Source organism: Bidens hawaiensis, unplaced genomic scaffold (assembly GCF_021521415.1).
Source record: "Bidens hawaiensis isolate Kalapana, Puna unplaced genomic scaffold, B.hawaiensis_p1.1 tig00040159_1, whole genome shotgun sequence".
Taxonomy (NCBI): domain Eukaryota; kingdom Viridiplantae; phylum Streptophyta; class Magnoliopsida; order Asterales; family Asteraceae; genus Bidens; species Bidens hawaiensis.
The window spans coordinates 118921-130855 of NW_027497091.1; the positions used below are offsets into that span (position 1 = coordinate 118921).

At 34.7% G+C, this 11935-nt stretch overlaps 1 protein-coding gene across 1 annotated transcript; it reads right to left on the reverse strand.

Moving 5' to 3' along the window:
* Window positions 1–7140: 7140 nt before the first annotated feature.
* LOC143591910 (uncharacterized) lies at window positions 7141–7614 on the reverse strand. Its single transcript, XM_077071970.1, has one exon. The coding sequence runs from the start codon at window positions 7612–7614 to the stop codon at window positions 7141–7143; it is 474 nt and encodes a 157-aa protein (XP_076928085.1).
* Window positions 7615–11935: the final 4321 nt, after the last annotated feature.

Sequence of the window (11935 nt, forward strand, 5' to 3'; positions counted from 1 at the left end):
CAATGGAATGAATTCATTCATTACCATACCCATTCCATTCCACCTAAAACACCTCAAATTCATTCCATCCACCTCTTGTTTTCTTTTTCATTCCATCTCTCTTGCACACTATATCACCTACACCACTCTCCCACCATCACTAGCCATTGCCCTCTCACCACCACCATAACCACCCATTGCCGCCGCCTACCATCACCCACCATCCGTTTCCGCCGCCTGCCACAACCACCACCTGCCTCCGCCTCCACCACCACCTATCATCGCTTCCGGCCATCACCACCACCGCTCGCCACCCGCTGCTTCGCACCGCCCCACCACCTGCGACCACCAAAAATCACCACCACCTGCGACCACCAAAAATCGATCCCTGCTCCCGCCATCTCCACCGCCACCACCCACAATTAATGCTCACTGCCACCACCACTCATTACCATTTTTATTTTATTCTTTTTTTTTCTATCTTACAAAAAAATAAAAACTAATAATACATTTCATTCCCACATGGTAACCAAACATGTCAATGGAATCGTAATGATCCATCCCATCACCTTTTCCAATCCATTCTCTCGCTCATTACATTCCATTATCTCATACCCAACAGACCCTTAATAATTAGACATACTTGGTTTTGACTCACTTTAACTCAAAAGGAAAAAAGAAACTTTTAGAAAGACAGTGACAAACGGGAATTGAACCTGGGACCTCTAACATAATAAACAAATAGCTTAGCCACCTAACCACTGATCTAGTTCAGTAATGCGGTGCACTTCAAATTTATAATGGGTACACTCCATATTTTACACATCGCATTATACTACAATTTCGAAACTCGAGAGGTTTCCGTGCACCCCCTACTTTCAATGTAAATCTGCATGTGAAGATAAGTAACCCGAAACCAGAACTGCACAAAACTAAACACGTATTATGGCCGGTCCTCGGTTAGGTGGTTTGGATTCGGTTAGGTTGTTGGGCTTGATCTCGTTTACGGCTTGGACCGAGCGCAATCAAAATTGACCAAACTATTTAGAATACAAGTACAAAGATTATAATATATACTATATGGGGATTAGTCTAGGAGTATTAGTTTAGAGGAAAAATAAAATATTAACAACCCTAATAAAGAGATATAAGATATATGACCAGCTTAAAAACTCTCATGTCTTCTATCTTCACTAAACCCAAAACACGTCTTCAAGTAAACTGGGTACTAAACGAGTCCAAGCCTCCACAAACCCAATACAAACTGTTTCCACGACAAATAAGTGGGCTAGAGATGGTTCAGATGACTCCAAGTGTTGATAGCTTGATCAGTACCTACAAACACGAACAACCATTAGCTCATAGGAGAATGGAGGGGGTCTAATCCGATAAACCTCCGGCGCGAGAATAAGTTAATATGTTGTTTGAGAGTGTTAATGGAGCGAGAGTAAGTGTAAAGAGGGGATTTGAGTGTGGAAAAAGGGATATGTTGTATACTTGCCTAAGTCCCGTTTATAAAGTGGAGGTCTAGGGGAGGAGTGTTCAAGCTGAGACAACTCACCCGCTTGAACCGGAAGGTCTTATCGTAATCTTCTTGAGCTACAAGTTTTTGTCTTACAATTTTGGTTAAAGTTCCTTTCACCTTTTACTTGGAGGATACTCATCTAATAACATGTGAGTATCTTAGACCATAGAGTTGTTAACTTATGAGAATTACTAATGTTCACGTCCCATCAGAGAGTGAGTGTCACACCCCAACCTAACGCAAAAATGCCGGGGCGCGAACTGTTTGTTCACAGCTCTCATGGTATTATCATGCAATAATTTTAAAAGTGGCAATATCTATTAAAATAAATAAAATATTCAAATAATTCAAAACAATCTCAAATGACAAAGTACAAAATCATAAAAGCAAAAACAAATACATTCACATCTTGATAAGTTTCTTCTAACTTAAAGCATCATTAAATCTCTTCCACATCTTGAAATCAGTTCAATCTGAAACCTACATATGCGTATAAAATAGATACTTTGTCAACACTAGGTTGGGTGAGTAAAACATAAGTTAGTTCAATATAATACAATATGAGAAAAATAAGCAAACTGTCCTTATGAGATATACAATCAAGCCAATGAGCAATATAATAAGTGTCGGTAAAACCATCGCCTTGCGAAGTGAGCTTAGGCTACTATGACGATCGTATGATCATACTAATATGTGAATATGATGGACCTATCCAAATGTGTTCAAATAAACAAGTAACAAATATCAATTTATGACATTAACTAATAACACACAAAGTTAACAGTTGCTAATGTGAATACTAATAGTATGCAAATAATATAAACAAGCATATGTCCCCAAAAGTTTGGAAAACAAGAAAAATGAGGGGAGTGATTACTCACCTTATCAAATAAGCGAATGTATGAAAGCGATAAGAATACTAATAACTACGCGTCACGCTCGCCTAGAATTATCAATGACAAATCCTAAGCAAGGGTGATAATGGAGAATACTATAGATCAATAAAGATTTGAGATATAAACAGGTTAAGAGTTTAATCTAAGTTATAAAGGTTATTAAAAATATATAACTATAACAAAAATTAATCCTTTTACTGAGTATTATAGTTGTAATAAATAATATATAAATATTTATAAAAATATCTGATCAATACTTATTTTAAAAATATAAGATATATTTATATATTTTAATTATCTATTTTAAACCAAAAACCTTTTTAAATCTCTATTAATTAAACCTTTACACATTTTAATACTTGCTATATATATATACCTATAAATAAATATATACATACACATAGGTTTTAACAAAGGTTCAGAAAAACGACTAGTTAACATGTCGGATTTTGATTAAACATTAGTTAACTATTAATTTTATGATATTTATAATGTATTTTATATAATTAAAAATATTAAAAGAAACTAATATAATAATTAAATGAAATACCAAAATAAAGAGACAAAAACGGGCTGGGGGTGGCTTGAAACCGCGCCCCCAGCCTGCCTGACCACGAACACACACACCCTAGCCATCTGGGCTAGGGTGTCAGTTAATATCATGAAACTGGTTATTAATAAACACACATACGAATACACAATTCAATATATGAAACCTAGCAAGATCAATCGGCCAAATCGTTAGTCGTTTGGCCGATTAACTTGGGGCTAATGTCACATACATCAAGACGAATTGAAACATGCAACTAATTACCTTTAGAATGATTAAACAGAAGATAATTTTTCCGATAAGCAAACGACAGATGGATGATCAAGAACGACAGTCAAACGACTAAGATAATATAATTAGTTATAAGGGTTTCATCGGTGACGTGGTAGTGATTATGCAGACAAGATTAATTGAGTTATTATGGATTCTAGACATATAATACCTAAAATGCTAAGATAGTTTAGGTTAATAAGCAAATATGTATCAAAAGATCATGGTTTCCAAATTCATTATGTCGGTGAGATCGTTTTGGCATGGGGAATAATACACACCGATCAATTCCTAGTTTGCAACGAAAATTGTGGTTCAAGGCATAATTTGGATCATTGGATACGAGTTAATGGGTAAACGGGTTAATGGGTTATAATAAAATTATGACAGTTTTTGCAATGAGGTCCTTGAACTATGGATGAGGATACAAAATGAGGTTAAAGTATGGTGGAGGGTTATAAAATGTAAGAAATCGATAGTTGCGGTATTTTATTGATAAAAATTACCGAATATAAAAATGGGTTGGGTAACGGTTACAAAGTATTAAACGAGAAAACCCGAATTGTTATAGTATCCTCTACTTTTGGTAATTTCATCTTGAAATTAGAGAATTAGTGGTAACAAAGAGATAAGGGTACTTTAGTTTCATTTGGTCTTCATGCTCTCAAGTAAACTCTGCGCCTTGTTTAAATATCCAACGGACCTTAACCAAGGGTATGCGGCTTCGTTTGGTCACTTTGTTCTTGTGGTCCATGATTTCAACGGGTTGTTCAACAAAATGCATAGTCTCTTCAATACGAACTTCATCGAGGGGTATATGGAGATTAACCTCGGAAAGACACTTCTTGAAATTCGAAACATGAAACACTGGATGAACATTCGAGAGTTCGAGAAGAAGCTTGAGTCGATAAGCAATATGACCAACTCTATCGAGGATTTCAAAAGGACCAACGAATCGAGAAGCTAGTTTTTCTTTCTTTCCGAATCGAAAAACTCCCTTCCAAGGGGATGCTTTGAGTAGAACACGATCACCAACACTGAATTCAAGGGGTTTCCGTCTGTTATCAGCATAACTCTTTTGACGGCTACGAGTGGCAAGAGGGTTTTGACGGATCTGAGCAATACAATCGGTTGTTTCTTGCACTAATTCCGGACCGGTGATTTGAGATTCCCCAACTTCGTTCCAACAAATCGGGAACAACATTTACGACCATGGAGGGCTTAAAAAGGCGCCATACCGATGCTATAATGATAACTGTTACTATACGAGAACCCGATGAGTGGTAAATGAGTGTAACACCCCGGCTAAAGCGGAATACGCCCGGGTGTGACGTACAGATTGTTCAAAACACATGTGACACTATTAAGTGACAATAATATCATTAATTCATTCAAATTCCAAGTACACAAGTTGAACAAATGAACAAATACAAAGAAAAAGAAATAAAACAAACGTCTTCTTGTTTATTATTTAAATAACCTAACTTCTAGTATCTTCCTCATTTCATCCTCTAATGTGCCTGTAGCATATATATAAAATAAAGTCAATTAATTGAATAGTTGGTGAGTTCACACAAGTTTGATACAAGTACATAAAAATCAAATAATTCCATGAAACTTAGTGTAGTAATAGCGCATGCAATGTCTTTTCCATTTGGTAGCAGCCAAATGTACTCGGATCGGGGGTGCCTATTCCACTAATAATATCGAGGTCCTGAGTGCATAGGGGGGGGGGCGTATGATCATACTTATTGAGGAAACCATGAGCATGTAATCTTTGAGAAAATAAGCAAATAAACACACAAGTCCATGTAACGAATTGTAGTTTGTAAATAATGAATAAACGAAATTGAAATGTTGATAGGATATATATGCTACCCCCAAAATAGTTAAAAATGGTAAAAAGGGGTGTGGGAAACTCACCTTTGAATTTGGATGACAACCTTGAAAATGAAACGGAAAGCGCGTTATATGAAACCGAACGATCGAATCTCACGAGCTAAAATAATAAGAGCACGAGAATTATTAACTAATTTAATGGAATAAAATATCGGTTTTAAGGTTCATACATTTTTATTAATATATATATTTTTACACATTTTAAAGGATTTTAACATTTAAGTCTAATGGATTTCAACGATTTAGTATTATAATATTACTTACAAGATTAATATTAAATAACGTTTACGGGATTTGTCGTTACCGGTATGTTTTAATATTACGGTTGACGGTTTAGATTTTATAAAGTTACAACGATCTTATATTATATATATACATATTTTTACATTTATTTTACGAGTTTTAATGAACGGTTCGAGTTTATAAAAGTTTGGTTTTTGGTTGTAGAGGTAAAAAACAAACTAAAACAACTGTTATTTAATTAAAAATGATTTTATTTGATTTATAAAAGTATATATGATTTATTATAATTAATAACCATGATTACAAAAATTGTAGAAAGATGTTGCAGTGACCTGGGTTCGAACTCGGGTCTCCATGACCACAGTAAGAGTACACAACCACCAGACCAAAATGATGTTATAAAGTCAGAATAAAAAATATATATACAATATCTTTAAGTTCACCATCTTCTTATCAAACCCTAGATTCAATTCTCTTAATCCGTTCCATGTTTGCTTGACTTATATTAGGGGTTTTGTTAGACGCTTAAAAACAATGAAAATACATATTTTACTTACTTGATTTGGTGCCGGAATGATGGTAAACGGAGCTTGGCCGGAAAGAAACTTGGATGAACAAATTAGTGATTAAAGAGTGTTTGTTTATGTAATTTTATGTTTGCAGCAGGTTTACACTATGATTAGTTTCCTATTTATAGTTTCAATTGGATCGATTAGTGTTTAATAAAAGTTTAAAAGAGTTTTGATTACAATCCAATCGGTTGAGATTAATTGGGGTTGTAAATGACTAAATCAATCATATAATAAAGTTTAGAATTAGTGGAGATATCGTTTAGGATAATTTAACGGTCAAATGAAGTGAAAAAGTGTGACGATTGAGTTTGACGGCGCAATTTCCAGCCGCCGGACTCTCTCGTTGGAAAAACGAGATATGGGGGGGGGGAGGGGGCTAAGTTTGTTTTTATTATTATTATATTATAATTTAAATTAAATTTACACTTTAAACCCTAGACCTTATAAATATATATAAATTGATTTTAAACTTTATTTACATAATGAACCTTGGACTTTATAAATACCTCTAACTTAATCAAAACTTGATATATTTTAATATCTTTGGATTATTTACGTTTTATACTCGAATAGATTGAAACTTGATTATTTTATAAACTTTTAAGGCTCGGAGATTCGTTAATTTGAACAATACGAATAGAAAGTGAACATGAACGAACTTTAAATCATCGAACATGATATAAATTGATAATTTTCAAGAACAAATACATTGAAATGACAAAACGTGTCGGTTCAACAAATACAAATTCACATACGAAAACTGACAAATGTCACAATGAGTATCCCAATTGCCCCAAAATTCATGGACACAAGAGCAGAGTATGTCTTCTAGAGTTTGAATTGTACGCTCGGACTGACCATCAGATTGCGGACGATAGGTAGTACTGAGATCCAAACGAGTTCCCAAAGCAGCTTGGAGAGACTTCCAAAAGCGAAAAGTAAAACGACCTTCATGATCGAAAATAATACTTAACAGGGTTCCATGATAATAAACAATCTTCTCCACAAAAATACGCGCCAATTGATCAACCAAATACGTTTCTTTTATGGGTATGAAATGATCAGACTTAGTCAAACGATCAAAGATTACCCAAATACTACTGTGTTGCTTACGAGTAGGAGGAAACGCAGTAAGAAATCCATAACATTACCTTCCCACTTCCATTCGGGGATGGATGGTTGCTCGAGTAAGCCAAAGGGTCGATGCTATTCGGCTTTTACTTTGGAGCATCGAAGACATTTAGAAACATAGAGAGCAATTTGTTTCTTCATTATGGGCCACCAATAGATACAACGAATATCAGCGTACATCTTATCCGCGCCGGGATGTATGGAATATCGTGACTTATGAGCTTCGTCCATAACAAGTGTGCGAAGATCATCACAATCGGCAAACCATAAACGGTTATGAAAGTAAAGTAGACCATTAGGTTTGGTTTCCAATTGAGTTTTAGCACCACACGACATCTCGTCACAAATATCGCCTTCGGTAACGGATTTGTGTTGGGCGTCGAGAATACGTTTTTCAAGATTATTTTGAACCAGGACACAAGTAAGAAGAATGGATTTGACTTGCTTCTTATGACTGAGAGCGTCAGCCACACCATTCGATTTTCTAGGATGATAACGAATCTCGCCTTCGTAGTCGCTAAGCAACTCGGCCCATCGACGTTGTCTCATATTGAGTTTTTTTATAGGATTACTCCATAAAATAGTAACCAACTTTGAAAGTTGTTCCAATCAGGTCACTGAAAAAAACTTTTGTTCCAATCAGGTCATCGAACTTTCATTTTTGTTCCAATCCTAGGTATTTTACCTAGATTGGTAATCTAGGTTTTTTAAAAAAAAACCTAAAAAAAAATTCAAAAAAATTAATAAAAAAACCATAATTCAAAATATAAAACAAAAACAAAATAGTAAAAAAACTAAAACGTTTTGTCCGTTGTCCTCGTTCAAAAAAAAAAAAAAAAAAAACCGACCCGAAACCAGTTTTGACCTTTCCGACCCGGACCCATTCTGACCCGATCCTGTTGACCTTAACCCGTTCCGACCCGAACCAAAACAACCCATTTTGGTCAAAACGTGCTGAAACAAGCTGTTAAGTGCTGAAACGAACTGAAAAATCACTTAAACGAGTTGTTAGATGCTGAAACGAACTGAAAAATCGATTAAATGAGCTGTTAGGTGCTGAAACGAACTAAAAACTTGGCTGAACGACCTATTAGGTGCTAAAACGAGCTGAAAATCGCTTAAACGAGCTTTTAGGTGTTGAAACGAACTGAAAAATCGCTTAAACGAGCTGTTAGGTGCTGAAACAAAATGAAAAATCGCTTTAACGAGCTGTTAAGTGCTGAAACGAACTGAAAAATCTCTTAAACGAGCGGTTAAGTGCTGAAACGAACAGAAAAATTGCTTAAACGAGCTTTTGCTGTTAAAACGAACTGTAACGTGCATTGCTCTAAAAAAAAACTGACCCGAAACCCGTTCCGAACTTGACCCGTTCTAACCCGAACCTGTTGACCCTAACTCGTTCCGACCCGAACCAAAACAACCCTTTTTTAAGTGACCCATTTCGACCCTAACCCGTTTCAACCCTAACCCATTCCGACCTATGACCCATTTGGACCCAACCCAACTCATTTGCCATCTCTAATAACAATATAACTAAAAGGGTTGTAATTTATTGCAAATTTCAAAAAAAAAAGAAAACAATTTAACATTTTTTCATTTTTTTCTTTCAATTTTTGCAATTTATTGCAATTTTTCGAAACCTTTTTGCAAATTTTCGGAATTTTAAAATTATATTTCGCATTTTTACTAATTTTCACAACCTTTAAAAGTTATTATGCAAAGTAAAAACGTTGAAAAATAAAAAAAACTTAGATTACTTGCTATCCAGGTAAAATATTTTGGATTGGAACAAAAATAAAAGTTTAATGACCTAATTGGAACAAAAGTTTTTATCAGTGACCTGATTCGAACAACTTTCAACGTTGGTTACTATTCTATGGAGTAATCCCTTTTTTTTTCAACGAAGATGTGTTAAAGACTCTTATGATCGGTAAACACCACACATTTCGTACCATTGAGGTAGTGTCTCAAAATTTCAAGGCAAATACGACAACACCAAGCTCGAGATCATGCGTCTTATAATTTTTCTCGTGTACCTTGAGTTGTCTCGAAGCGTATGCAATAACCTTGCTTCGTTGCATGAGAACACAACCGAGACCTAGGTTTGAAGCGTCACAGAAAACGATGAAATCTTCATTACCTTCGGGAAGAGCAAGAATATGAGCATTACAAAGTGTGTCCTTAAGGGTTTGAAAGACTTCTTCTTGCTTTGACCCCCACACATAGGGTTTACTCTTGTGTGTTAAAACTGTGAGGGGCAACACAATCTTTGAAAAATTTTGAATGAAACGACGGTAATATCTCGCCAAACCAAGAAAAGATCAGACTTCGGAGGGAGAAGTTGGTGGCTTACAATTTTTAACGACTTCAATCTTTGCGGGGTAGACATGAACGTAGATCGATATCTAGAATCAACATGAAGGTGCGGAATCCCTAAACGTGATCGAAAACAACAACATTACACATTATATTCTTTCTATTCCTCATATATTTCCATTAATAGCATTGAAGTACAATAAGATATGACAATTACAGAACAAGTACAAGTTAGACCCAAAGGACAATGAACGTATAAGCCTAAAGACCTATTTATAGACATGAAAACAACATATATGGCATAAATGTGTTTTCTGGCGTATATGAACATATACACCGTATAAGTACATATCCGCCCTATATGTGACTTACATGTTCTAAACATTAAAACATATTTCAATCTAAATCACTAGCTATCCTGACCTATACACAAGACCTAGGCGATACACGTTCATGCTCCAACAGACTCCCCCTCGGATATTGCTTAGTCTTGTTGTCTAAGCAGTATACATTCATGCTCCAATAGACTCCCCATCAGATATTGCTTATTCTAGGTTCTTATTTTTCAATCATCAAGATACAAGACCCATGAACACATGCTTTTCGATCATCAAGAAATGATTTGACAATTAAACGATCAAACAATTCTCCAGTCATTATCTCAAAATTAAAAGATTCTTTCTTTAACACTTGCCTTCTATTTCTTCTCAATGTAGCTTCAACATTAAACAAACTCAAAAATTCCATTTTGAAAAATTTTAAAATTTTGTGTTCCCGACATGTATGTTCTTTAGCAACATATAAGTCCTTAGCAGCATATAAGTCCAAAAACGTATCCTCCATATAAGGCCGGAACATATCCGGACGTATATGTGCTTATCCGGGAGTATAAGTCCAAACATACTACAAATTTTAACGATTCTCGACATTTTACCTATCAAATAAGCTCAAAATCACACGAAATTTTCCAGAAATGTTCCTAACATAAAAACGAACATTTTGGTGTGATATGGTTTAAATTATATATATTCCCTACACTTTTGAGTTAGTTTTGAGCTAATTTTACTGAATATACTCATCTAGTAGCTCATATTTGAATTTTAAAGTTTGAAGAATCAAGTTTATAAATGTTGCACAGCTAATTGAATTATTATTGCAATAAATACATTTATGAGTTGCTTAATTGTTTATATGAAAGTTCTACGTGGTTAATAAAAAGAAAAGAAAAGAAAATCAAAGACAAGTCTTTGAGAATTAAATTAGTTTTAATGCTAAAAGTTAATTACTTATTTATTGAAATATAATTTGTAACAGGAATGTTGAAAATAAGTAATGCACTTCATAATAATATTAAATGGGCATGCTGGTCATGGGCTGCTACAAACAAAAGGTCGGTTTTTGGATTTTGGAAGATATAAAAAGAATATAAGAACCCTACGAGGAAGAGATATATATTAATAGAGAGGGGGCCGCTTCGTTTTGGGAGAGTTTGGACGTGAAGTCAAAGCAGAAGCAAAAGGGTTTTTTGGTTTTTGGTGGAGCTCACGTGAAGGAATTCAAGACAAGAAGGCAGACGAGAAAAATAATAATATATACAATATATTTGTGAGCTACTATGCGAGGAAGTCAACGAAGCCAAAGGACATATTATAATTACTTTTTGTTGTGTAAGGCTCCTGTCTATCTTTTATTTATTTATTTTTCGTACTTTATTATCGGTGGGTAAGTGTGCACTTACCAGAACTTACATATTCAACCTATCTTTGGCAAAATGCAACACTTTTTGACTTAAATTACTTTGTCAAAATATATTTTTCTTTTCAGATCATAGTTTAAGAGCAAATGGTGCATTTAGAGATCAAATTTCAATTATAATTCTCTTCAATACAGTTTCTTCCATTTACTGAAAAGATCTCAAGAATGGGATCATATTGACTAAGTAGCTATCTCAATACTTCACTCTCAGCATTATTATGACAACATAGATAGGTTAACATCAGGTATAAACTTAGCATGAATTTCATCTCTTTGGTGATATGATTTAGGTTCATTTAAAGCATAATGCATTAATGGTCAACACTGTGCTATGATGCCTCATATCTCTTCTCAAAGCTTATTTGGCTTTCCCCAGATCACCCCAATTTGACTCCAACCTCCTGTATTTGGTCAAAAATAGTTTTTGTATGACAGAAATTATTGTATTTTTGTATTTTTAGATTCAAACATATATAGAGGTTGAACGTTGGACTTACAGTTAGCAACATGCCTTTCATTCAAGATGAGACACATTTTGTCAACATCTTTGTAGTTCGTGTTGTAACCCTCTTGTTTGATAAAATATTTAAAACACTTATCAACTTTTGGTTGATTTATTCATTCTTCCCCTTGTTTTTGATATTTTCTCAAATTTTCTTAAAGTATGTTCCTTGTCATATTTAAAGATGTTTCATTTTTGGTTGACCAAATAACAACAGGCTCGTGTATGACTGGATAATCACTTTTCTGCCATATCATTCGGAGAGATTTATCTTGAGACATGCAAAGACAACTATGC